The 27983-nt window shown below is 40.1% G+C and overlaps 1 protein-coding gene across 4 annotated transcripts; it reads right to left on the bottom strand.

Annotated features, from left to right (window-relative positions):
- Positions 1 to 3440: 3440 nt before the first annotated feature.
- Positions 3441 to 22472, bottom strand: LOC117675636 (TLC domain-containing protein 4-B-like). Of its 4 annotated transcripts, none has more exons than XM_034434514.3 (7): positions 22391 to 22472; positions 14677 to 14847; positions 14374 to 14463; positions 12644 to 12702; positions 9846 to 9940; positions 7063 to 7136; positions 3441 to 6749 (listed from the first exon to the last, which is right to left on the bottom strand). In XM_034434514.3, exons 2-7 carry the CDS (start codon positions 14829 to 14831, stop codon positions 6458 to 6460), a joined length of 765 nt encoding a protein of 254 aa, XP_034290405.1. In that variant the 5' UTR covers positions 14832 to 14847; positions 22391 to 22472; the 3' UTR covers positions 3441 to 6457. The 4 variants fall into 4 exon arrangements, with proteins under 4 accessions (XP_034290405.1, XP_087742658.1, XP_034290407.1 ...); XM_087886532.1 differs by having other exon boundaries at positions 14606 to 14847; positions 22391 to 22458; XM_034434516.3 differs by lacking the exon at positions 22391 to 22472 and adding an exon at positions 21879 to 22212 and having other exon boundaries at positions 14606 to 14847.
- Between the last annotated feature and the right edge of the window lie 5511 nt (positions 22473 to 27983).

Raw genomic sequence — 27983 nt, 5'->3', positions numbered from 1 at the left:
TAGAAACAGAGATGAGTACCGCCCCTAGAGCCGGAAACGACTAGCACACATGTGCGGAGGAACCTTTACCTTTACCTTACTGTTTATTGCTCTAAGAAGAGGAGATAGAAAGAATGGAGGGTTACATCAAGTCATCAAGGAGCTACATCAACCTTGGCTGTTTTTCAATAAAAGAAAATCTGACATGAAAAACATAAGACAAGCAGCCCACTTGAACTAACAGGGTCAAAGCTAGAAAGATTAGGATTGGGTTCCTCCACCGTTAATACTAACTACCTTAATTTATGCAAGAGTTTGATCTAACTCAGGGACAAGCAAAATCATTTTATCAAAGATAGCAAATAACCAAAAACTAATATTTGTTCCACTAACACATAAAGACAGATACTACACACTGACCTTAGCCAGTCCTCAGGACAGTGTGAGGGTGAATTATTCTAGTAAATTTATACTAATAAATTACAGGCCCTCTTGGCTGCCCATATTTCATCTTCCAGTCATTGCATGGGCTGAAATATTCACATTCTTTGGTTGCCACTTGACGAGTATGGCACAAGGTCCACATATTATGAACTGGACATTTCTGAGATAAATCCTAACAGAAGCTTTAGGAGGAAAGGAGGAGAACCCCAAGATACAATTGCCACCTCACATAGTCATTTTTAAAGTATAAAGGTAACAATTTTGAAGCTGTGGTACCTTACTACATAGGAAAATTTTCATAAGACTATTGTGCCATAGGAAAATAGAAAATTAATGAGAAAAATTTTAAAACGGTGCTTTCCACAACTCGATTCTTTTGACATCAGTGTCTTGTATTCTATCAATCTTAATGATTTAATACCAGCTTGAAAAATGATAAACATGGAAAAGGAAACAAGCCTTTCTTCTTCAATAACTAACACTTTACTTTGGGGAGAGCTCATGTTCCATCTCCTGTTAAAAGATTTTTGTTAGACGGAGACATTAGAAAGAAATGGCACCCACACAATTAACAGTAGTAGCTTTCAAGGCTTATTGTGTCACTTGGCACACACACAGCCTCATCAATTCCTGAGGGAACTACTAGGAATTTAAATTTTGCTGATGATGTGAGGCTGGGCCTGGGATGCATGGAGGCTGAATCAGAACTTTCCTCTCTCCCCTTGTGTCTCTCTAACAATAAGCATTTCCATTTATAGAACCTTGGTAGATGGGCTGATGTCACTGCCTATTCGCTTGGTAAACATAGCCATTCTGTCTGTGTGTGTGTGTGTGTGTGTGTGTGTGTGTGTGTGTGTGTGTGTGCATTGCTTCCTAGAAAGAAAGCAAAATTGCTACTGGATCACTACTGCTGCTGCACCATTCCAAGAAGGAAAATTTGGATAAGACAGCATGCCAAATGCATCAGCTGTTGGGTAAATGGGGCTACTGAATGTGGCCAAAATAAATCTGTGGTAATGCCATTGGCCTGCTATTTAGTGGACAATGTATTTAATTGTGTGTGGGTTTATTTTATCAAATTTCTATATTGCCAAATTCAAAAGCAACTCCTGGCGATTTGCATAGTAAAAATATAAAACATTACCAACATCTGAGAATAACCGATAGAGATAAAATTCAAGGAAGCACAGCAGCTTTACTCCCCCAGGCCCAGTGGTGGGATTCAGCCAGTTCGCACCACTTCGGGAGAACCGGTTGTTAACTTTCTGAACAATTTGGGGAACTGGTTGTTGGAAGAAATCATTAGGGCAGAGAACCAGTTGTTAAATTATTTGAATCTCACCACTGCCCAGGCCCTCCAGAAAGGAAACAGACTAATCAAAAGGGAGACTAATACTAGAGTCACAATGAAAAACACTCTGCCTCTTTGCTTACCCTCCCCTTTCACCTCAAAGGGAGACAATCAAAAGATGTTGATATGTGCCCTGAAAGCTACTTGTGTGTGAAGTGAATAGTCCAGCAAGTATCTAAAAGCATTGCCATATTGGACTTTCTGAGTTAAGAATCAGTATTTTGAATTTTAGCTGAAAATGTATTGGTAACCAAAGCAGTAACAGGCACTAATGGCTTGCCCATATACAAGGAAAAGTAGTTTGATAAAGTTTATAAGAACTTTCCAGAATTATCCATTATTTAACAAAGAACTGAGTAAAGGGGGATTTTAATTACCACTGCTTGCAACCAGAACCGAAAATCTTTTTTTAAAAAAATTCACTTTTTAACCATTGTCCATCATGGAACCCAGATAGTATGCAGTTTCTCCAAAATATTGTTCTCCTATCAGTTCTACAGAGTGAATTTCATGAAATTGTGTTCTGGTCCAAAGTTCTAATCAGAAAATGTGTACACTAATACCGTACATTTGGATTATTTTCCTAGTGTCCACCAGAGACTATCATATTCTGATTTGCATAAGCCTATATTTTCCTTTCTCTGAAAAGTCAAGCCGTTTTAGACTGAAATTAAAGATACTCAGCTGATCTCAAGAAGCAGTTTTCTCTTCCCCTGTTTGAAATTCTGGAGAGGCAATAGCAAGAGTCAAAAATCAAGTCTTCAGTGTAGGTTTATACATAATGCATTTAATTATATGAATATGTAAGGATTATGTCTGCTTTAACTATGATTTATGGCTTAATACAGAAATAAGCAGTGGTGGATGGTCAGGGCAATACTACTGTAATTCAGCAGCAGCAAGTAATTTCTGCAGACTGGACAATTTTTCTTTAACTTACCTGTTAAAGTCAATTTTAAAAAAACAACAATCAACCTTTGGTAAGGATTTGCATCATTGTTTTCATGTATTTTCTACCAGGAACATTTAGGTATATGTAAAAAACAGTTTGAAATAGTGGCTCTTTTCATGACACCTGACGGGCACCCCCTTTCCTACTTCTAAATGCCAGACACACTGATTTTTGACAGCTGCAGTCAGAGAGGGCTGGAAGGTCCAGAAAAGAGGACATCTTTTCTGGAGTCTGCTTGGATTGAAACCTGTTCCTTTTTTGCTTCACAACACCCACCAGCTGTTTCATTGTTTCATAGACATCCCCAAGATCTTGTAGGCATCAAATTGGGCAGAAAGCCAGGCTGGGTTCTTTGTGTAGTTTTACTACACAACAGACACTTCATTCGGAATAGAAACACCAATCCAAAGCTACAGTAAAGTAATGCATGAAGGAAGGGAGGAGGGAATAAAACAAAATACAGTAGAAGCAGCAGCACTTCTGCTCTGGAATGAGCTTTCTTCTCATTTTCACAACCCAGATGTCTGGCAGGCTACATTAGGTATATGTTAAGATTAGGAATTTAGTACAGTACAGTGGGATGCGGCCTTTAAGTTCCATCTACCCATATATGGTACAAACACACTTCCATCAATATATCCAACAGCTCAGGCTGAAATTTAACATCCACGAAGTACAATTCACAGATACTCACATAAGATCAAAACAGATGGGGGAGTTTAATAAATTAATATTATTTATTTATATTATTATTTAAATTAACACTCATTGATTCCAGTTAATATACAGAGGCTAGAAAATTACAAACACTGCATTGCAAGAATTTAATTATTCAAAATTGCAGGGAAAAAAATCAGCCATTTTTCACTGCTATATATGAGGCATAATCCATCTGAATAGAGTAATACATGTTGCCATCTGTACAGATCTAAAAACTGAGAGGGCTTTTTCAAGTTTTTAGGAGGTCTTCCCTACTTGATAGCTTCCCAACATGTTGAGACTACAGCTCCCACAATTACAAGCAGTGGAGGGAGGGAGGGAGGGGAGTTGTTTGTCATGCTGCTGGGAACTCTGAGAATTACAGTCTAATACAACTGGAAGGCAACAAAATAAGGCAGCCTATTTGAGGTTGATAACTGACTGTTTGGCAATGTTGTTTTAAGGCACATATTTAGGAACAAAGCTCTTCAGCTTCTGTTTAAAGATCACAGCTCATTCCCCTAGCACCAAATACGATGATTAAATACTGTAAATTTAAGAAACAATCTTGGTGCTTGCATTTTTTCCCCAACAAGTTAAGGCGTTTAGCACCTGGAGTCAGTTTTGATTTTCCAAAACTGTGGAGCCCAATCCATGTGAAAATTCTCCCTAGGAGGTCCATTGGTCTTGTGGAAGCAAGTCTCCTGGAGATTTTAATTCTGAGGGCAGAATAGTCATGGTACCGTATACTTGGATTTAACCCAAGGGCTAAGAAGTTATAATGATCTGGTATCTAAGTAAGGAAGTTTTAAGAATGAATAGTCAAAGGCTTTCATCACAAAGAATCAACATACAGTACTAAAGGAGCATGAAGTACTGAGTAATCTAAAGTCAGAGGAAAAACTACATTCAATAAAGCCAAATATGTTCTAGGCATGTTATGCAATCAGAATTAAATGCTTCTAGAGCTCTGTAATCAAGCCTCTCTCTGGAATGGCTTGACTATGAAGTCTCTCATTGACTATGTTCATACTATATATTAAGCCAAAGTATCTCTCAAGTACTACTTTAAAACCACTGTGTTAAGCAAGCAACTCATAGTGTCTGAATCTAGGACCTTTCCTTGTGATTTGGTTAAAGTACTATCCGCTCATCCTTAAGCTGGCAAAAATGATGCAACCATAAAGTTTTTAGTTGATCCATATAGATGCCTCTATAGCATTGATACCTTGTGATGGTGTCTAGGGGTGCAGAGCATGTTAAACAAAGCCATTGATTAAACCCTCTGGCCTTCCTGCCCGCCCCTTTTCTGAATGAGTACACCTGGTAGGAAACTATTCACCAATCACAGGACAGCTGATTTTTACAGATGGCCACCTCCTATTTTATTAATGTACTTTAAATAAAGAAAAAGGTAGGAAGGCTTGAATTGAATCCATTAGTCACAGTCACAGTCAATGAAATAATGTACCTTTTCATTAAATGCTATTGTTATTAAGGCTGGCTTTAGATAGATTTACTCTTTCTCAAAAATTAGCAGTAGCTAGCCATGCAACACATGGGCATATCCCTTGTACATCAGTGTGGTATGATATTCCATGTTAACAAATGAGACATTATTAAGTTTGTGGAATTTTCTACAATGCTGTTCTAGGTTTGTGTTGATACTACCTAAGTTTCAACTAGTCCTCTGACCCTGGCATCTGTTGGAATTCACAGATTTCAAAATTCTTGAAAGAATTCTATTATTAAGATTTGCCATATCTTACCATTATACTTTTGTCAACTCTGATACAGAACCAACATCACAATATCCTGTCTCTGTACTGGTGTCTGTGTTTGCATGTATCAGGATGAAAAACAACTATAACAGAAGAAGAAAGGCATAGAAACACAGAGGGGAAAACAAGAAGCTTCTGTCAATGGCTTTTGGGAAAAGGGAATCTTGCACCAACTATTTATTTACACTCTCGAGAACAATGAAACATTAAACAAGTTCAGCCTTGTGTGGTAGTATCTATACCTTTCCACAGGGCTTCATTCACTGAGACATACATTTGGGACTGAAGAAACTTTCACTGTAAATTATTGTTGGGAAGATGTGATTGTCATATACATGAATGGCAACCACAAGAAGAAATGACACCAGAGTGGAAGATAGCCATAGTGGATGGGGATTTTGGGAGTTGTATTCCTGGCACATTTAGAGGCACCTGATATCACTTTAGTTTTGATTTATCCAAACCACTGAGCAAAGGCAAGTGTGCCTTGATGCTAACCTTGTTAAAATTATTGTTTTCTGGTCTTTAGAAACTTAGCCGCTATTGTATAAGCAAGTTCCTCACTGGAATGCCAAGTTTCAATTGATTTAGTAAAACAAGGATGCTATTTACAGTATTGCTGTCCTTCTAGCGAAGGTCCTGAAATCCCATTGTTTGTAGTCATAACTGGGCATTATTTTTTCCCTCATCTTTCCACTATTTTCAATCCTCTTTACTGCTAAACATGGCCCAAAAGCCCCTAGCAGAAGCCGGTCTTTTCTTCCTAGGAGGAAACAGTACCTGATCATCATCATGGACAGATTGATAGTTGAAAGAGGTTAAATTCCTGAACTATTAGAAATATCACCTGTTTAGCTACACAAAGCTACATGTCTCATTCAAAAGTCCTGCGGAGTGTCAGCAGAGTCCCCAAACTGTATCTCCCAAGCATTCCCACTTGTGCCAAAGGAATCCCTAAGCTAGATATACCTCCATTTTAAAACTGCCTATCTTCAGCCCTGTGAAGTGTTTCTACAGCCCCATTTCTAGAAGATGGCAAATTGCTGAATCTAGTCAATTTGGCCAAGACCTTTCTTTGATTGAATGGAAAACTATATGCTCCCTTTTTAATGAATCTGGGATTCTTTCCCCAAGGACATAGTCAGGAGCAGTTCCTAGGGCTACTGGCTTCTAAGGGGATTAGAAGAGGAAATCCATTTTTGTCCAGGAGAACTTGGGCCTTCCAGGTCAAGTATCACCACTTTTCTTTCTTCATGCTGCCTTGTAGGTCTTAGACCAGCATAAAGCTCGGTAGAAGCCACGGACAATGCGGTACATCCAGATCAAATTGAGCATTTCCAAGGCAATGCTTGGCCCAATCCAGGCCAGTTGTACACCCAGGCCCAAACGTTCATATTCAGGAGTTCCATACCAAGAGTACACCTGCATATAATAGCTGGGGATGACAGCAATGCGCACCATAAAGAACACTACCATCATGGCCAACCCATTGGCCAAAACAAGACTTGAAGTACGTGGCCAGCCAGCTGCATCCAGGAACCACCTGAGGCAACACAAAATTTAAAAAAAAAATCAAATGGATGTCAGTCCATTCAGATTCTCTGCCTCCCCCAGTAAAGCAATAGCATAAAAATCACTCTCAGAATTACAGCAGGTAACTAAAATAGTTAAATATGAGCATGCAGCAGGCTTGAGATGTTGAGCTCAGCCTTGTGGTTTTACTGGGGAACAGGTATGGATGATTGCTGTCCTTTCCTAGAACATAGATACAAGGGCCCCTTTATCAAAGAACTGGTGCACGTTCTTGGGCAAGCTATTAAATTCACCCATTTTGTTTCTGATATCACCAAACTCACCGCAAATTCACAAAGGGTGTGGAGAGTTCCGAAAGGAGACGGAAGTTGGCAAAATAGGGAAGCACCCCACGACTCTATGGCAAAGGAAAGAAATATCTCAGATTTTGATTTTACCATCCCATGGCCATTCTAAAGACACTGCCTTTTTCAGTGAATCTTTAAAGTTCTAAGCAGAGATCTCAATTCTCCCCTTCTCCCAGAAAGAAAGAAAAGCAAAATATATTAGACAGCAACAGAACAGATGATTAATATAGGAAGATATGTTGCTACCACTAAAATTTTCCTTCTTTGTTCAGAGGTCAGTTTCAATATGTACATTTAATGCCACAAAGTATATTCAGAAAAGTTTAGATTGCAGACATAACATTGATCCTTTTACCATGAAATAATGGGTATTTCCAATTTAAAAACAATCAATAAATCTGTTTGGAAGGTAAACTGAGCCTCTTACAATTTTATTCCAACTTATTTATTATGTTAACTGTTTCTAAAACTAATTTGGTTTATCAAATTTTTGGTGGTCTGTTCAGTGGTAGTTTATTCAACTTAAGCACTTGCTCAAGCTGTTTGGCCCTGAGGCCTTCGTTCTTCTTAAGAAGGCTCTTATAGGTTTCATAGGAAACAATTTCTCCTCTCCTCTCCCACTCCCACTTCCCTTTCAATAAAAAAAATATTTGAACAATTGGGTCATTTTTTAATTTTATATATGAAATATATTTTAAGATTTCTTTTTTCTTATTAAATGTAAATTTCAATATTACCTGATTGTGTCATATATATGTTATTTTTCTTCATTTTAATTGGTTTTAATATCTATCTATAACTGTCACCTCTCTCTTTCTCCCATAATTTTTTGCTTATTGGACATTCATATCCAATTCTATGTGACTCATAGGAACCTGCAGCATTTATGTAGAGCATAGACATTTTCTTCCCTCTTCTCTCTTCATTGATATGCAGTGATTTTTTTCATTCATATTTCAAGATGAAAAAGGAACTTTGAGGAGAAACTGCATATTTTATTTTTACCTGGGTTTTCTGCAACTTTGTTGAAGTGGTTCATTTTCTGAAGAAATAGGTTCGGCTACATATGTGTGTTCTCAAATGATCAGAGACAACTAGAGATCAGGAAGGCACATTTTCAGCCCGAATCAGTTTGGATTATATGATAGATTCATAAAGCCAACTATGATCTTTCTTTTCTTACAGGAAATTGTTTTATAATTTCTGTTATACTGGCTTAACATTTGGGCACAACATAGTTGATCCAAAACTAGTTACAGATGTAGGGATAATATGCCAAACATCTTGTTGGGTAGAAAATGCAAACTTTTAACACTAAAGGGAACATTTTCACTTCTAACACTAAACAGAACATTTTTCCTTGAGGTTCCACACTCACATGTGATAACTTCTAGTTTTTAGCATAGCCTGGGAATATAATTACCGTATTAAACCCTGACTTTTCCCTGACTTGGCTTTATTCCAGTTCATTATATGATTACTCTGAAGGATGCTTGATTTTTTAAAATTGCCATAGGGAGGTTTAAATGCTGGATTCGTTAAATCATCTTTTATTCCTAATATTTATTATATCAAATCAAATCTTTATTATGGTCATAGACTAGCATAAATTTATTTTTGTGACTCATTTGGAATAGGTTTTGCCCTAAAATAAATGTTATCCTAGGATGGGCTTTATTTTTTTGGAATAAGTCATGTATAAAATCTAGCTCTCTAGTATGCTTTTCATTCCTAAGGCAGGGATTTCCCTCCAGACCACAAAATGGATCACTAGAGCAGAATTCTGGAAGAACATCTTTGCCCATTACAAATGTAGTTTTAAGGGAAGTCAGACACCTCACATTTCTGGTTGAGAATCTATATCATGAACATGACCGTAAAGGGCACCACCTCAGATATGCAAGACTGCTAACACTTTCTCCTCTATAGAGTTCAGTCCCCCACTGTACAGGTAGTTCTCGACTTACAACAGCTCATTTAGTGACCATTCAAAGTTACAAAAGCACTGAAAAAAGTACAAAAAGTAATTTATGACCATTTTTCAAATTTGCAACAATTGTGTCATTTCCCACGGTCTTGTGATAAAAATTCAGATGCTTGGCAACTGACTCATATTTATGACGGTTGCAATGTCCAGGGGTCATTGCGACCTTCTGAAAAACACAGTCAATGGGATTCATTGTCAGATTCATTTAACAATCATGTTACTAATTTAACAACTGCAGTGATTTACTTAATGACTGTGGCAAGAAAGGTTGTAAAATGGAGCAAAACTCACTTACCAAGTGTCTCCCTTAGCAACAGAAATTTTGGGCTCAATTGTAGTCGAAGACTATCTGTATTGTATGTGTCTTCTGAATGAGGACAACAAAAGCCAGGTGACCACTAAATGGCAGCAAAAAGTTAGAGTTTGCCATCATCTGTTCTTTACATTTCATTTCTACTGCATAACAAACCTAGGACTGCTCTGCATCTGGCCTCCCTTTTGCAGCTCTGGGATTTGTACAATTAAAGCAACATACAGAAGATAACTGTCTCACCCTTCAGGTGATTGGTAGGGACCAGACAAGGAATAATGGATGGAAACTGATCAAGATGGTAAATACCAGAAAATGTTTGCTGATAGAGGTGCTGAGGTGATGGATACTGCAGAATGCACTGAAGTAAGTTGAAGAAGCATGCCCTTTTTTTTAAAAGGATGAAAAGTCCTCTTTTCCCCACCCCACCCACCAGAAAAATTAAAGGTCTCTGGAACTAACCAAAACGTATCCATAAGCATATAGTGCCACCAAGTGGTGGCAAACGAAAAGAGAATCCCCCAATGTCTTCCAGTAGCGCACTAGCAGCAACAGATCTAGAATTCAGAGCAGAACACATGTTCATAAACAAACACCTTGTTTTTATTAGAAAATAAACATATAGAAAATAATTTCATATTTAAGAAAGTAAATACAAAAGTAAGGTGATTTCTTTTCCCCCTGCGGCCCTGCTTCTTTCAGCTGTGCTACCTGCAGGGATTTAGCAGTTGAGGCTTTTCCAAATGTGGATAGAAAAGATTTGATTCTTAATTTCTTTCTCTTTTTTTAATGCTGCCATTAGTAGCACAGGTGCATGGCAAACACTGGCAGTCTGAGCATTGAGATCATCTATTCATGAATAACTCAACCAATATTCTACATACAAAATGTCCTTCATTGGCAAATATCTTATATGCCCCCCCCCCCAATCCTTTCTTAAACAGACCTTGACTTAACAGGAACTCAGCAATCCACTGATTCCTCTGAGTAAATAATTTCAACTAATTAAACTTTCCCAAACAAAACATTTGGTCAAACCAGAGAGAAGGGGGGAACACAGTCCCTGTTTGAGGAAGTAGATCTCATCAGCTAATTGAACACATGAGATCAAAACCTCACTGGAAAGATCCAGTCAAAACCAACCTCAGAAGATCACAGGGGGGAAAAAGAGTCCTTGGAATGCAGCTGGGCAACAGACTAATCCCAGCCAAAAGTGAATGAGGGGGAAAAAGGCTGAAACTACTGAAAGGAAAATAATTCCTCAGAGCAAATGCTGGGGGAAAGGTCCTTTGCACAAACCATGATCAGACTCAATGTCTTCTCTCTAAAAGTTAACCCTGCAATCTGTGCCAGCTTTCTTGGGCATCAAAAACAGGGAGCACTGAGGAGCAGGATAAATTATCATGGTCCTAAGCCCATTTTTATGGGAATCGGATTTTCTCTGGAAAAAGGACTTACTTCACCTCAGATTCTTCTAGTATTTTTTTAAAATCCTGTCTGATAGTTAATTTGATAGGCAATTGCAGGTAATATCACTTGGACCAGTACTCACTCACTTTTGATGCTAACCCTACCCCCAAATTCACATACCCTACACATTTATTTATTATTTAACAAATTAATATAGCTGCTTAATTCATTCATAGGTGGCTCCAATGCTATGGATTTTTTAAATGTTGTAAGACAATTACCTATCAAATTATCAAACATTTTTTTAAAAAAAATTAAAAATCCACTGCGTAACAAAAACTTATAGCAAACTCCCCTCCCCATGGTTGCAACAGCACACTCAAATCAGCCACTTGATTGGCTTCATTTCCATTTGTGGTTCCCAGGCCTGTTGCAATACCATGTTTTTAGGGTCTTTCAGAAAAGCAACATCTCTATATACCACAGAGCCTGTTGCTCTAGCAGAGTCTTTAAGTCTGCAGGCAAGAGTTGAGTTGAAAACCTGCCCCAGTTTTAATGATAAAGTGACCTGTCAGAGCGCAAGTGTCTCAGCCAATATTATATCACTCTTCATTCCTAGAAGTGGGGTGGGAAAGTACTTCATATGACATAAAAAGGACGTGGAGAAAAATGGTTGGCTTTAATGCTGCCAATGTGATTGTTTAAGTGGCATTGTTTAAGTGGCATGTGAGCAAATATTGTAGAAATAGGGAATTAATAGTTATTTTTCATCTGGTATCATGTATTATTTATATGGCCCTTTTAATTTGTGTGTGTGTGTGTGTGTGTGTGTGTATTGCAGAGGGAACTTGAAATTCTTCTATAGGTGAAAAACGTGGCACTAACACATACACACCTTGCAAACATCAAATAAAAACTGACATTTTTTCATACCTTCTACATGACAAATTTATTGTTTTGTTTATTTGGTTACGGTATATGTATTTAGTTTCTTGTGGTCTATAAACTGTATGTTTTTTTTTAATTGTAGATCAAAAATAAAATAAGAAATGGGATATCAAACCCAGCTCTTCTAACTCTAATCCAATTGCTCCTCTTTAATGGTCAGAGTCAGCCACTTTCAGAAAAATGTCCAGTGTACATTTCCTATAATGGGTCACATTACAAGATATTCACAGCGGCACTGTCTTAACGGAAGACATGGGAATGAAAGGCATACAACATTTGAGCACATCATGGGGCAGTGGTAGATTTGTTCATCTTTATTTAGACATCTGGATTCCACTTGAAAACTTGGCTTTCTGTCAAGCTGAAAAGTTGTTCAAAGCAGCATGGGGCAAAATGACTGAAAGGAAAAGTGCAACAATAAAATACAGCCTCTCCCCCCCCCCCCAAGTGAACTGACTACACAACCTCGACTGGCCTCAGTTAATGCAATCCCTTGCAAAGTTTTCTCCTTTCTAAGGAGTCCTCCACCTCACTGCATCATGATAAAAGAAGAGGAGGGAGCTCCTGGCAGTCTTGCTTTAATTTAATTCTTTTGGATATAACCTACTGAAAATATCTTAGTGGAATAATAACTGCTTGTATACTGTAATAGATCTCATGTAGGAGGTATTCCCAATAGGATTGGCTGAGAAGGAGGCAGGGAAAAGACAAGCATATTAACAAAGATGATCATTATATGTCAGGATTATTATGGCAAGGAAAATCTTCACAGCAAATCTGAAAGCTGCCTTGATAAGTCACTTCAGCAGTGAAATGGGCAGCATATAAATTTAATCAATAAAATAAAATAATAAAACAAGCCCACTAGCCTACCTTGTGAAACCCAATGGTGTGGTGCTTACCATAGAGCAGATAGCCACAGGTGACAGCTACATTCAATTTGACCAACCAAGGATCTCCCCTACAAGAATGAATGAATGGAGACAAGGTCAAAAGACAAAGATCTGGTATTGAGAGAGGAACCCCATTTTTAATTTATTAGATGCCCATTTTCCCCACCCTTCATCAGGCAACATCATGTGGCATTTTGAAAAAGAGCTTTTTACCCTAGTCATTCAGAATTTCTTCTAGCATCAACTCTCTCTAGCCTATCTCTGGGCCAATATTTTTCAGGATTGCCAAACACACACACACACATACACACACACACACACACACACACACAATTTACATGTACATACACACACATACATGTACATATACACTCATACAACCCCTACACATATACAGAAGTAGCATGTAAAAAAGCTTGCTGCATTTATCAGAATGACACAAGCACTGTTGCAGCATTGTACTGGAAGCTCTGGGGGTTTTGTATGTTTTGTATGTGTTTTTGTACAAAACAAAACTTGCAAGGTTTCTTTCACAATGATACAATACTGCTTTCATTATTCTGTTTCATTCCCTCCCCCCAATATAAAATAGAAGCATAAAATCCTGATAAAATTAAATAGTGTCCTACTCTATAGAATTATTCTAAATGATGCAATAATAAATTCGGAACTGTAAAAAAAGCTATATTGTTTCTACCTTCTCCTAGATTCAACCACCTGTGTTCTTTCTTTGTTCTCATGTCTAGTAATAATATGGTTCTGAACTACTGTATGGTTAGTTGTGTTATTTGAAATACCCTTAGAATTTCCACTTCATTTTTCAAGGTAGAAAATCAATCTTTAACTCAGTGTCCATGAGAAATGGTAATCCACAAAAGATTAAAAGCAAAGGCATTAATATGTTTCTAAGGAATTCTAACATAGGGCCAAGATGTTTGTCAGCAAAATGTGATAGGTGGTAGGAATCATTATTTCCCAGGCTTGAGAAAACTGTTATGTCAATCTTTCAACTGCAGCCACCTTGAAGAGATGGGAAGACAAAGGAAGATGGCTAGGACTTAAATTCTGAAGTACAAACATATACCTTTTGACCCTTGTGTACTGTGTTAGGCTTCATTTTAAAATAGCTACTCTATTCAAGTTGTATTTGTGAGTCTTCTGCATCCAAATCTTGAAAGTGAAGTTCAGAACCTAGAGTGTCTTGACTTTCAGCCATGCCATGTGCAAAGTCAAACAACAAAGAAACTGGACAAGTGAGATCAAGCAGGAATTGGGGAGAAAGAGCAGAAAGATAAGGTGTGATATAGACAGAGGCAGTAATGGTATCAGTGCCTTCTTAGCTTTAGAATCTCCCATCAACTCAACCCATTCATTGAAACAGGAGGCATAGTTCTATAGAGCAAATGTGGAATGGGATTAAAGAAAGGAGTGATTATGTCTTCGGCAGGAGTGTTTGCACCTTTTTAGGCTCAATGCCAAGGCCAGTTCAGATCCTCTTGCCTGGAGTGACCCTGTTTCCACCTCTCACATCCTAAAATCCAAGTATAACAAAGGCTTATTCTTTTTCAGCATAAAACAGTCATTGTGCTTCTCAGCACAATGAAAACAATCATGCTCATATGCACCTCCTCTTCTTCCTCTCTCCCTCTCTTTCTCTTGCCAGGGAGAGCAGGCTGCCAAATCTATACATGTGTGCCCTAGGAGGCATGCATGCAAGTCGATTGCCTGTTATTTCTTACCAGATGGGGTTGGCATTTACAGCATCGTCATACCAAAGGATGTAGACGCAGAAGAGGCCGACTATCACTGCATGGAGTGTAGACACACATCTAAAGAGGAGAACACATAAAGGTTATTACATAAGTGCAACACTAACTACACAATCTCTCTCTTGCAATATGCACGCAACTATTCTGTGCAAAGCACACTAGGCGTGGAACGTAACCTCTCAAGTTCCATGGAGATTCTTACAGTGGAAAGGTGAGAGAACTGCAAATCTCGCAACCATTCGTCCAGCCACATCCACTAGAGCCTCTCTCTACCTGGAATTCCATTCACTCTGCTTGACCGAAGGAAGGCTGGAGTAGCTGGGGCTCAAGGACAAGGACAGCTGGGGGCTGAGGGCTGAGAAGGAGAACTGGAAGGCTACGAAGCTGCCAGCCACAATGCAGTAACCCAAGCGAGTGAAGTCCTCCATTGAGTTTCAATAGCACCTGCAAGTAGACAAAAGGTCTGTTCAGAGCAGACAACAGAGTTGCTAGACCCTCTTCCAGCAAAAGGCCTCAGAACTAAGGGTAGAGACAAAAAAGGGACCAATTTTTTTTTAAACAGAAAAGATCCAAGAATCAAGACTGAAAATCATGACAAAACAAGATGGAAAAAATAAATAGTTGTATGATGAAAAACTCTTCCTAAATCTGGTTGTGTCATATTGGGAAAGGGAAGTGGGTCAAAAGTGGGTCCTGGGGGGCAAAAAGAAGCATTGAAAAAGAATTTGGGAGAGTTGGGCTGGACCTCAGCCAGAATGTTAAATTCCCCAAGAAGGTGGCAAACATATGATTAATCAAATTCTCTCAGAAGAAGAGAGAAATTGAGACAAAGAAACATGGGGACAGCAGACAATATGTACAACATAAAAAAAAAAATCACAAAATCACAAGTGAATTCTGAAGGGAGACGGTTAGGAGAACTAACAATATATAAAACCCACTATGCAAACCAAAATACAGCCAAAAATTGGCACAGCCATCTTGCAAAGAAGAAACCAATTCTATGTAAGGCTAAGAACATGGAAAAAGAAAAGAAAGGCCCCTACTAAAAATTAATTACTGCTAATAAAGAACAGATAATTACTAATATTACTAACTGATTACTAATAATAAAGGGCAGATAATAATAATACAGGACTAATAATAAAGAACAGATTATTAATAATAATAAGGGACAGTAGAGGAAAATATTAGGATGGACCATTCAGTTCGTGTTCCTTTTTCACCCACCAATAGTGTCACAGTTTAATTTGCAAAAAGTTTTTGCTCACCACAGACCTATCGACTCCCATGATATCCATGTTATGATTAGAGCATTGATATATAAATTTGTGTTAAGTCATTAACAGTCAAGCTGGATTGCTGACATTATCTTTACCTTACTTCAGAATATGTACATGTATTAAGTAACTATTTGCTGCAAATGAATATACAGCTAATTCTATACGTCTATTCATTTTTTAAACCCCGTAATTCATTTTATCTATTTATGTATATGATTTGTATGGCCACCCATGTCATACAGGTGATTCTGAGTGTACAAAGATTAGAAAGCAAACTTGTAGCATTCAACCTCAACTCCCAAGGTTAAAATAGCAGCTCCACTCAGAATCCAAGCTGGGTAATTGTTTGCTGCTGACCATTGGATGATGGTTTGCCTGCCCTTTATTTGAAAATTCATCAGAAAGAGTCATGATTTTCCTAGGAAGTTTATTCCAAAGTCTGCCTTTCACCTAAACTGAAATCAAGCTTCTTATACATTAGTATTGCTCACAAGACATCCTGTTCCCATTCTTTGCTCAGAAATCCTTTTAAATATTTTTAAACCTTCAGCTAATCTCCCTTCATCTTTTTTTCCCTCTTGCTAAATATGCAGAGTAGTTCCACTCCTTCCTTCCCAAAGGGCTAGCAAATTGGAGGAGATCTCTGGTCTTTTTTTTTTTTTTATCCCACCCCTTTGCCTCCACTGCCTGTGCCTCTTTTCTGGGAACACCTGAGCTGTGACAGGCACAAGGGGAAATCATCATCATTGTCATCATCAATGTTGTTGTCATCACCTTCAGTCTCCTCTTACAGAATGGGCAACTATCACTGGTCCTCCTCACTTAATGACTTCAATTGGGACTGGCAATTCCATCGCCAAATGACACAATTCCGCCATGCTGACTGGGGAATTCTGAAGACCACCAAGCTGCCAAGGTTGAGAAACACTGGCAGAGTCTCTAAAACATAATCAGCAAAATACAGAGCGCTTTGTTATCCTAAAATCTCTGGAATGCTATCCAGTCATATAATTCTAAGAGAAAGCTTTAATTTTACAATTAGGCTCCAAATCTTGTCGGCACATATACAACTCCACACATGACTGCTCTGAACCTTCCCTCCTCTCCCCCCACAACCCTTTGTGGAGCTAAACAGACAAAAGAGGGCTGAATTTAAAATGATGCCTCCACCACTATAACTTTTATTTAAATAGGGATAGTTGCTGATACAGTTCTACAGAGGAACTACTGAGTCTGTCATCTGCACCTCTATATCTGTCTGGTTAGATTTTGCAACCCAACAAGACAGACACAGACTTCAGAGGATAATTAGAACTGCAGAAAAAACAATTGCTACCAACCTCCTTCCATTGAGGACCTGTATACTGCACGAGTCAAAAAGAGGGCTGGGAAATTTATACAGACCCCTCGCATCCTGGACATAAACTGTTTCAACTCCTACCCTCAAAATGACTCTATAGAGCACACCAGAAAAGCTAGACACAAGAACAGTTTTTTCCCGAATGCCATCATTTTGCTAAACAAATAATTCCCTCAATACTGTCAAACTATTTATTAAGTCTGCACTACTATTAATTTTCTCATCGTTGCTATCACCCATCTCCTTCCACTTATGACTGTATGACTGTAACCTTGTTGCTGGTATCCTTATGATTTATATTGACTGTTTCCTAATATGATTCAATTGCTTATTTGTACCCTATGACTATCATTAAGTGTTGTACCTTATAATTCTTGACGAATGTATCTTTTCTTTTATGTACACTGAGAGCATATGCACCAAGACAAATTCCTTGTGTGTCCAATCACACTTGGCCAATAAAGAATTCTGTTCTGTTCTGTTCTGTTCTGTTCTGTTCTGTTCTGTTCTATTCTATTCTATTCTATTCTATTCTATTCTATTCTATTCTATTCATAAATCAAAACAGGAAAGTGCCATAATCCTCACAACCTCTTTCGTTACCTGTATTCTTTTCCACCTAAACACCATACTCCCTAAACACTTCTTCCCACAATGGCAAACTTCTTAAAGCTGTCTCTTCATCTAGCCTAAAAGTTCTTTTGAGTTCTTGATTTGAGCCACAAGATGCCCACAAAGCATTCCTTCAATTTGGGGGATAGATGAACATCTTATAACATCAAGTCTGAGCTGTATGGCGGAAGGAGTTAAGACTGTGAGATCACAGGCAATTAAGCATGGCCTGAGAGGGCTCCTGGACAACCAGAAGTCAGGAAGGTGGGTCTAAAGACACAGGCCCAGTCACTGCCCACTGGAGGCATTATTTTTCACTCAATCCTTAGATATGAAACACTGTAGTTTTAGACCAGAAAAATGAAATATTGATATTTAAGCAGTGCCCTGCTGGAATGCACACCCAGAAGCTCATCACTCTCACAGCAAAACTGCCTGTTCCTTTAGTCTAATCTTTAATCTTACACAATTAGATCTGGCCAATTGTTACAAAATACTCTTAATGGGTATTCAAAGGATTTACAGATTAACAAAAAACAACAGTTCAATTTATTGAGGCATAAAATATATTCCTACGCATCATTATCACCCTTTACCAAAGCACAGCACAGTACAAATCAGAAAAGATGCAAGATGATTAAGCAGATAACTCTTATTATTTGTGTGGAGGGTTATGTTGTTTCCTTTAGCCCATTCAAATGGAACCGCTGCATTTGAAAGAGAAATGTACTTTGCATTTTGCAATCTGTTCCAAAAGTCTACTGATGACTTGGATCTACAATAAATATATTAGTAACATAAAGAAAAATTTGGAATGATTAAAAATGATATAACAGTGCCTATCAGAGATTAGTTTTCCATCACATATGGAAAGGATTTCAACAGGCAACCACATTAAATGCTTTCACAGCATTTAATTGCCTGAGTTATATATAAATGTATATGTATATAAATCATTGTTTAAGTACACAAAATGCATTTGCACAATATACTATGTTAAATTGTGGTCTCATAAGTTCTGTGTGTTGTGTGAACACATCAGAAAAGATAGATGCTCCAAACTGAAACAATCAATCAATCAGAACAGAGCTGGAAGGGACCATAGAGGTCTTCTAGTCCAATTCGCTGCTCAAGCAGGAGACCCTATACCATTTCAGACAAGTGACTGTCTAGTCTTTTCTTAAAAACTCCAGTGATGAAGCACCCACCACTTCTGAAGGCAAGCGGAAGGCAAGTTCCACTGGTTAATTGTTCTCACTGTTAGGAAGTTTCTCCTTAATTCCAGATAGCTCCTCTCCTTGATGAGTTTCTATCCATACTTTCTTGTCCTGCCCTCTGGTGCTTTGGAAAATAAATTGACCCCCTCCTCTTTGTGGCAGCCTCTCAAATACTGGAATAGTGCTATCATGTCCCCCTTAGTTCTTCTTTTCTCTAATCTAATTTCTCTCATTCCAAATTGTGCAACTCTTCTTCATGTTTTAGTCTCCAGGCCTTTAATCATCTTAGTTGCTCTTCTTTGAAAGCAACTCTTTCTAAGCAACTCTTCTTTTCCCAAAGTCTCAACATCTTTTTTGTAATGTGGTGACCAAAACTGAATATGATATTGCAGGTGTGGCCTTACTTTATAAAATGGTATTAATATTTCACATGATTCTGATTTTATGCCTCTGTTTATACAACGAAGGATTATATTAGCTGCCTCACTTATCTTTAAGTGATTGTCCACTAGGATTTTGAAGTCCCTCTCACTGTTACTGTTTTTGAGCCAAGTTTCGCCTAATCTGTACCTTTGGTTTTTTCAACCCAGATGTAAAACTTTGCTTTTCTCCATATTAAATTTCATTTTGTTGGATAGGGCCCATTGTTCAAGTCTGTCAAGATCTTTTTGGATCCTGAGCTTGTCTTCTGGGGTTTGGCTATTCCTGCCAGCTTAGTGTCATCTGCAAATTTGGTGAGTTCCCCTTTTATTCCCTCATCTAAGTCATTTATTAAGATTTTGAAAAGTTCTGGGCCTAAGACGGAACCTTGTGCTACCCCACTGCTCACTTCTCTCCATGCAGATGTAATATCATTAAGGACTACTCATTTAGTATGGTTTGTCAGCCATCTGATGGTGATGCTGTCGATCCCACATTTTTCTAGCTTACCAAGATGTAGGTTATGATCTACTTTGTCAAATGCCTTGCTGAAATCTAAATATTTTGTGCCAACAGCATTTTGCTGGTCTACTAATTTAGTTACTTTGTCAAAGAATGAAATAAATTGATTTGGCATGATCTGTTTTTAACAAACCCGTGCTCGCTATTAGCAATAGCAACAATAGCAATAGCACTTAGACTTATATACCGCTTCACAGTGCTTTACAGCCTCTCTAAGCGGTTTACAGTGCCAGCCTATTGCCCCCAACAATCTGGATCCTTATTTTACCAACCTCAGATGGATGGATAGCTGAGTCAACCTTGAGCTGGTGAGACTCAAACTGCTGAACTGCTGGCAGTCAGCAGAAGTAGTCTGCCATACTACATTCTAACCACTGAGCCACCACGGCTCATATTAGTTATAACTTTGTTTCTAGATGTTCACAGATCTGTTTTTTGATTATTTTTTACAGTATCTATAGCCTGATTTCTTTAGTGTCCATCTGGATATGCTAGCACTCTGCATTCTGGATTCATATCACAACATGCAAAATATTTTTGTTACTTTGTGACTAAGTATGTTCTACCAACTCATACCATGACTTACTGCGATGTGTGACAGTGATCTGTAAACTTAACAGATTCCTGAAGAGATGATCCCCATACAAAGCCATTACCCCAGAGATACAGCTGTAAGAGAGTTTTTCAGGTTGGATTGAAACTGATTTACTCAGCTGCACAATCTGGAATCAGAGACTTTTATACAACTGCTTTCAGTCTAAAGAAATTTTGGACTGAAGGGACAGACAGAGCAATAGGACAGCCCCCTTTCTTATTTTTCTGCACTATTTACCGAGGGCAGCTGGGTACGCCTGTTTCTATCTCTTGCTTCCTTTCAGGAAATATCTATATGAAATGACCACCTTCTCCTCAGCCACAGCCATCTACTAATCTATACAGTCCTGACGTGTGTCTCTTTTCAACATCAGATCTTTTCAAACAGTAGTCTATTGATATGGAACTCTCTTCCCCTCCTCCCTTGGAGGTCTTTAGTCATGGTTTGTTACATCTGGAAATGTTAATTTTAATATTGTAGTTATATTTCATAAAATGTGTTGTTTTTGTTACATAAGCCATCTTGGGTGGTTTCAAATGTCAAATTTCAATTGTAGGATATAAATTTTTAACATCAAATGCAGCAGGTGTGCTTCATCCAGGAGCTGCCTCAACAGGCTTCAGGGACTCTATTACATTATGATAATAACAATCCGATTTAGGACTAAATGAGCTTTTCCAGTGGTGAAGCAGAACCATTCACTTTAACTTGTTCCTTGGTGACCACAGGGAGAGGGAGAGGGGGAGGGAGAGAGAGGGGGAGGGAGATCTAAAATATATTCCTTTTCCCCTATCTATCACTATATAGTTCCTTTATCTTTGCTAAATTATGCCCTGAGTTAAATATTATTGATGCTGTCAATTAAGCACTGAAATTTTCTTTGACGCTGCAAATTCTCTGGACTTGGTGTGGTCATATCTTTAGTGTGACATTTCCCAAAAATATCTTGGGGAGGAAGGGGGAGGAGGCTTTCCCATTTTTAGACTCTGATTTGTACAGGCTCACAAACACACGCGAGCAGAACCCCCTGTCCAGGGTTCTTCTGATGCAATACTTCCACACGACGTGTTACATCCGTGTGTCACGGCCAAAGGACCTTCTCCTCTTTGAGCCGGAGGGGCGAAAGGGCGATTGCTTTCAGTTCCTTCCCCGCAAAAATTATGGCGATGGAAGGTGCGAGCGCGCCAGGTTTAGTCCCCAAAACGAGGCACTCCGAGCGCGTCTTCCATTCAAGATCGCGACCTCCCGAAGCATTACTGTACAATCCATATCTGCCGCACACAGCTTCTTTCCTCGCAAAATCAACACTTCTCCAGCCCCTCTCCAGCAGTAAGGCAGCTGGCGATCGGGTCGACTTTACATGCCATCGAAGCTTCGTCGCCCTTTGCTCAAAACGATCCCCCCGCTCCCCATGGAGAACAGCTTGTGGCTCGTCCTGTCGCGCTCCACCCGCGTGGGCTACTCACCTCCCTCCGGCTGCCTGGTGCCTCTTTTTCGGCCGGGGAGACAAGTACGCCCACGACGCTGAGCCCATCCAGGCGAGGCTTCAGTCGGGTGGCCATCCCCCCTCCCCCCCCCGACGGACCAGCGCCCCCCTCCGCTTCGGCCAATCGACCGCTGCCTCACAGCCCCGGTCCCGCCCTGTAGACTGGGAGAGGGGAAACAGAGAAGCCAAAATCTGGGTGGGGCGAATGAGTTGCCCCCTCCCCCGCGAGTGCGCTGCCACGGAACCCGAAAGGAAAGCCCTGCTCCACGATGCACAAATTACGTTCAGTTCCGAGGCTGCTTATTTTCCTTTTTGGTTCTCCCCGCTCTCCTTTTCCTCAGGAAATGCTCCGCCTTCCTCCCGCCCACCTCACCCCCCGCAGACTGCGACAGTCATAAATCACATAATCAAGGTTTCCTTTCCCTCTGATGTCCCAGGTCAGCGAGCAACCCTAAATAGAGGCAAATTTAGGATCGCGCAAACACCCCCTACCTTGCCCCCTATGCCCCTGACTTGCCATCGGACGCAGCCAGCATGTTAACGGAGACGGTCCTGAGGAGGAAGGACGCCCTCTGCCGCCGCCGCCAACGTACTTGGCAATTAAATTCAGCACCACTACCCTGCCTGCCGATGACACGTATCACCTTTCCTACTAGACACGTATCTTCCCTTTTACATAGAAAGGCTCACTCCTGACTCCACAAGACATGGGAAATTGTGGATTTAAATAAATCGATTCTGCAGGGTTCACATATCATTACTAAATCACATATCACGTTTATTGAGATTTACACAAGGTGCTCAACCACATTTTTGCTACTGGTTCTGTGGGCGTGACAAGGGAAGGCTACTGTAAAATCTCCATTCCCTCCCCACTCCAGAGGAAGGTTACTGCAAAATCCCCATTTCCTCTTGGGACCCAGGAGGCAGAGAATAGATGGGGGGTGGGGGCAGTCAGAGGTGGTATTTACCGGTTCTCCGAACTACTCAAAATTTCTGCTACTGGTTCTCCAGAACCTCTCAGAACCTACTGAATACCACCTCTGATATAATGCCATCTTACTCTTCTTCCATGAAGTTTGATAATCAAGTACTGTACAGTAGGGAAGCTTAACTGAAATGTGTTGTACCTTTTACTATGTGAAAATCAGAATTTAAAAGAATCATTATGATTTATGATTTTATGTACAGTATATTGTATATAAACATTGTAGGACTGTGTGCTTAACTATCATTTGTGAAATAAATCATGGTCACATGGATTCACAGTAAGTCATTAATCATTGTTTACAAAGCATCATGTCTGTGTTTATACAATATGCCAAATACAAACCAAGGAAAGCATGATGTGTGCACTACAACATGGGTTGTGTAAACACTGCTTAAATATAATACACTTGGTTTTTAATGTTGTGTGTTCTGAATGCAGACATAGTAGTTCATAAACCCCTCCTTATGACTTAAATTGTTGGGCAAAGCTAGTCAACTGTTCTTTATTCAGTAAAGTTTGTCTAAACAATCAGAATTCTTAGTAGAGGGTATGGAGTGTAAATAACAAATGTAATATGCCATTACTTGATACACCTCTGAATTTAAATTTAGCACAATGTGTGAACCCATGTAGTCCAAGGAGCCTCTGAAAAGTAGCTTTGACTCCTTCCCTCAATAATCTTGTAACTACAGTCTTCAAAATAATTCCCACAGTACTGTCATATGTCTAAGTATATTTACTTAGGGAGGTTACATGAGGCTGGTTTCAGGAGATTACCAATGTTTCATTGAGTGAGGGGGTCTTCCCGTCCGCCCTGAAAGAGGCGGTGGTGAGGCCCCTCCTCAAGAAGCCTTCCCTGGACCCAGCTGTATTAGCTAACTATCGTCCTGTCTCCAACCTCCGCTTCGCGGCGAAGGTTGTTGAGAGTGTGGTGGCGTGACAACTTCCTCAATTCCTGGATGAAGCTGTCTATCTAGATCTGTGCCAGTCGGGCTTCAGGGCGGGTTACAGCACGGAAACGGCATTGATCGCATTGGTTGATGATCTCTGGAGGGCCCGGGACAGGGGTTGTTCCTCTGTCCTGGTCCTCCTAGATCTCTCAGCGGCTTTTGATACCATCGATCATGGTATCATGCTGCGTCGGCTGGAGGGGGTGGGAGTGGGGGGCACCGTGCTACGGTGGTTCTCCTCCTTCCTCTCTGACCGTACACAGTTTGTGTTGATGGGGGGGGCAGAGGTTGACCTCGAGATTCCTCACTTGTGGGGTTTCGCAAGGGTAAGTCCTCTCGCCTCTTCTGTTTAACATTTATGTGAAGCCGCTGGGCAAGATCATCCGTGGCTTTGGGGTGAAGTGTCAACTGTATGCCGATGACACGCAGTTGTACATTTCAACCCCAGGCCACCCCAATGATGCCCTTGACGTGATGTCCCGCTGCCTGGAGGCCGTGCGGATCTGGATGGGGAGGAACAGGCTCAGACTCAACCCTTCCAAGACTGAGTGGCTGTGGCTCCTGATGGCCCGATATAGCCAGCTGACACCATCGCTGGCTATTGGGGATGAGATCTTACCCCCCTCAGAGAGGGCTCGCATCTTGGGCATCTTCCTGGACTCACGGCTGTCCTTGGAGGATCATATGATGGCCGTGGTCAGGGGGGCCTTTTATCAGGTTCACCTGATCTCCCAGTTGCATCCCTTTCTGGATCGGGACACCCTGCGCACAGTCACACACGCCCTCATCACTTCCCGTCTGGACTATTGTAATGCTCTCTACATGGGGCTCCCCTTGAGGAGCACCCGGAGGCTCCAGCTGGTCCAGAATGCAGCCGCGCGAGTAATAATGGGGGCGACTCGTCGCTCCCATGTAACATCCATCTTGCGCAAGCTGCACTGGCTCCCGGTGGTCTTCCGGGTGCGCTTCAAGGTGTTGGTTACACCTTTAAAGCGCTTCATGGCTTAGGACCTGGTTATCTACGGGACCTCATTCTGCCACCGATTGCCTCCCACCGACCAATATGCTCCCACAGAGAGGGCCTCCTCAGGGTGGCGTCAGCCAAACAGTGTAGGCTGGCGACCCCCAGGGGGAGAGCCTTCTCTGTGGGGGCCCCAGCCCTATGGAATGAACTGCCCCTGGACATACGAAGGATCCCCGACCTCCATGCCTTCCGTCGCGCTCTGAAGACCCTATTATTCCAGCAAGCTGGACTGACAGGATAAAGGTTTTTTAAATTGGGTTTTGATAGGAGTTTTAAAATGATCTTAGTTGGATGTTTTAAATTTGGCCGAATGATTGAATTATTTTAATAAGCTTTTAATTTTTGTTGTACATTGTTTTTACCATGGCTGTTCACCACCCTGAGTCCCTCGGGAGAAGGGCGGTATACAAATATAATAAACTAAACTAAACTAAACTAAACTAAAGTAAACTAAACTAAACTAAACTAAACTAAACTAAACTACCCATGTAGTATGGCTGTATTACTTTTATCCTGCTCATCTGTTCCACTGTGTTCTCTTATTGGTATCATTATTATTATTACTTTGATATTTTGTTTATTATTACTTTGTTGTTTTGTATGTACACTGAGAGTTTATGTACCAGAGACAAATTCCTTGTGTGTCTAATCACACAATCAATCAATCATTCTATTCTATATGCTGCTGAAAGTTTTTAAAGAACTAGAAGAGCACATTCTCCCTATGGAGGGCCCAATAAAGATTATCCAGAATTTGTGCCATTTCAATTTCATGATGGGTCTGCATCTGGCAGCAATCCAGATAATTTATTTTCTGGGATTTTCTGAAACTGAGTCTCAGCCATTTTCTCAGAAGTCTTCTTCCCAAAGGCAAGGTTGCCAGATAGAACATATTGAAAATGATTTGATCCATCTTCAAGAGAAGACACACAACTTCCTCCACATTATTCCCTCCTTCAAAGAAGCACTGACAATTTTCTTAATCCAGCCACTGACCCCCTGCCTGGTTGCCTGCAGAAGCCAGGTAAGACATGGACCCAAATCTCAGGTAGACAACTCATTCTACAGAGAACACCATCCAGTTCCTATGGCTAAATAAGCACTGAAAAATCCTGGCATCAGCGTAAGAGGCAGTGTTCTGCACAACTGGCACCCAGTCCTGAGCAGATGCAAGGAAGATATATTTGCATGTCCCCCGCAATTCATTTTAAGAATGACTGGTTAACACTTCTTGAATAACACTGCCACATGATGCAGTATGTTAAGCTTTCCTTTAGCCAAACTCATAAGAAATTCATGACAATGAATTCCAGATCTGATGAACAGATTAGACACAGTAATAATTACTCAGTGAAGGCCAGAGTGTGCCATGGATGACATAGTTACAAATTGCTGGAAGAAGAAAAGGACTTTAATTAAAATGACACAATTTGAAATACTTATATGAAAAAAAAACACTTAATAGATATACCAAGAGATTGTGATCCCACTTTAGGCATGAAAGACACCTGATAACCTTGGGACAGTCACTCTCTCTCTTAGTCCAACCCAAACACAGGGTTGTTGTTGTTGTGGGGAAAGTAGGAGAAAAGAGTATTAGGTATGTTAGCTGTCTTGAAATATTTACAAAAACAATAAGGCAGGATAAACATAACCTAAATATATAAATATATACTCTTACTTAGATATGACACAGAGACAGAACAAATAAGAACATACATGATAACTTGGACTCAAAATTTCAAAGAAACAGTTTCAATCCAGCCGTTGAATTTTGAAACAAATCTGTAAAATTCACGTCAAACTATTGTTTGAGAGAAAATTCTGGAGATAAGACTGCATTAATAAAGGGATAGGATCAAGATCACATGAAGTGTTATAGTGCCTTGGTAAAACCTTATTTGGAACATTATATCCAGTTTTGGCAGCAATGATATAAAAAAAGTTGTTGAGACTCTAGAGTGCTGAAAAGAACAACAATGATGATTAGAGGACCGGAGGCTAAAACATAAGAAGGACAGTTGCAGAAATTGGGTATGTATGGTTTAATGAAAAGCAGGATTGGGGTGACATGATAGCAGTGCTCCAATATTTGAGGGGCTGCCACAAAGAGGGTCTCAACCTATTCTTGAAGGCAACTGAAGGCAGCACAAGAAGCAACGGATGGAAAACTAGTCAAGGAGAGAAGCAACCTAGAAATACAGAGAAATTTCCTGACAGTTAGAACAATTAATCAGTGGAATGACTTGCCTCCAAAAGTTGTGGATGCTTCAACAATGGAAGTTTTTAAGAAGAGATTAGACAGCTATTTGCCTGGAATGGTATAGTATCTCCTGCTTAAGAAGACCTCCAAGGTCCCTTCCAATTCTGCTTTCTTTTAAAAAACATTTCTAAACATTAATGTTGTGTAGATTTTGACATTAAAGTAAAAAATGATTGCTTCTTTTTAATATCATAATTATAGTCACTGTGTTTCCCCGAAAATAAGACCCTGTCTTATATATTTTGAACCCTGAAATAGGCGCTTGGCCTTATTTTCAGGGGTGTGTGTCTTATTCCCCCCCCCCACCTGTACTGGTATGAGGTGAGAGGGGCAGTGACCCTCATGCCAGCTTCCCAAAGGGTTGCAGCAGCCATCCCACCATTCATGAAATAGCTAATTCACAGTGCCACTCAGGCTGCCTCATCCAGCAAGCGTGGCCACTTTTGCAGCCAATTGTGGCCGCAAAAGTATCCAGAGGCCAAGTGACACACCCCACACAGCTCGTGCCCTCACCTAATGGTGACAGTCACAGCAGGCAATTCCATCCACAGAACAGCTGCCTTGTGGGTGCCACTCCAGCTGGTGCCTCCAGCTAGCGTGGCTGCTTTTGCCATCGATTGCGGCCACAAAAGCAACAGGAGGCCAAGAGATGCGCCCCATGTGCTTTGCACCGGTCTTCCAAAGGGTACTGTAGCAGCAGCTATCCACAATATTTTACCCTTCTTTCATCCCAACCCACGTGGCCCAGTACAGTATTGTTCAATAAAGTATTTTTTTTAAAAAAGACTGACTACTTGCATGATGCGGTGACAAGGAATAGAATCTAGACCCTGCTTTTGGCCTCTGGAGGAACATCT

The sequence above is a fragment of the Pantherophis guttatus genome, chromosome 2 (genome assembly GCF_059756535.1).
Source record: "Pantherophis guttatus breed Tessera chromosome 2, ASM5975653v1, whole genome shotgun sequence".
Lineage (NCBI taxonomy): Eukaryota > Metazoa > Chordata > Lepidosauria > Squamata > Colubridae > Pantherophis > Pantherophis guttatus.
Note: the sequence above shows the minus strand (reverse complement) of the source record. Positions and strands in the feature narration are given on the sequence as shown.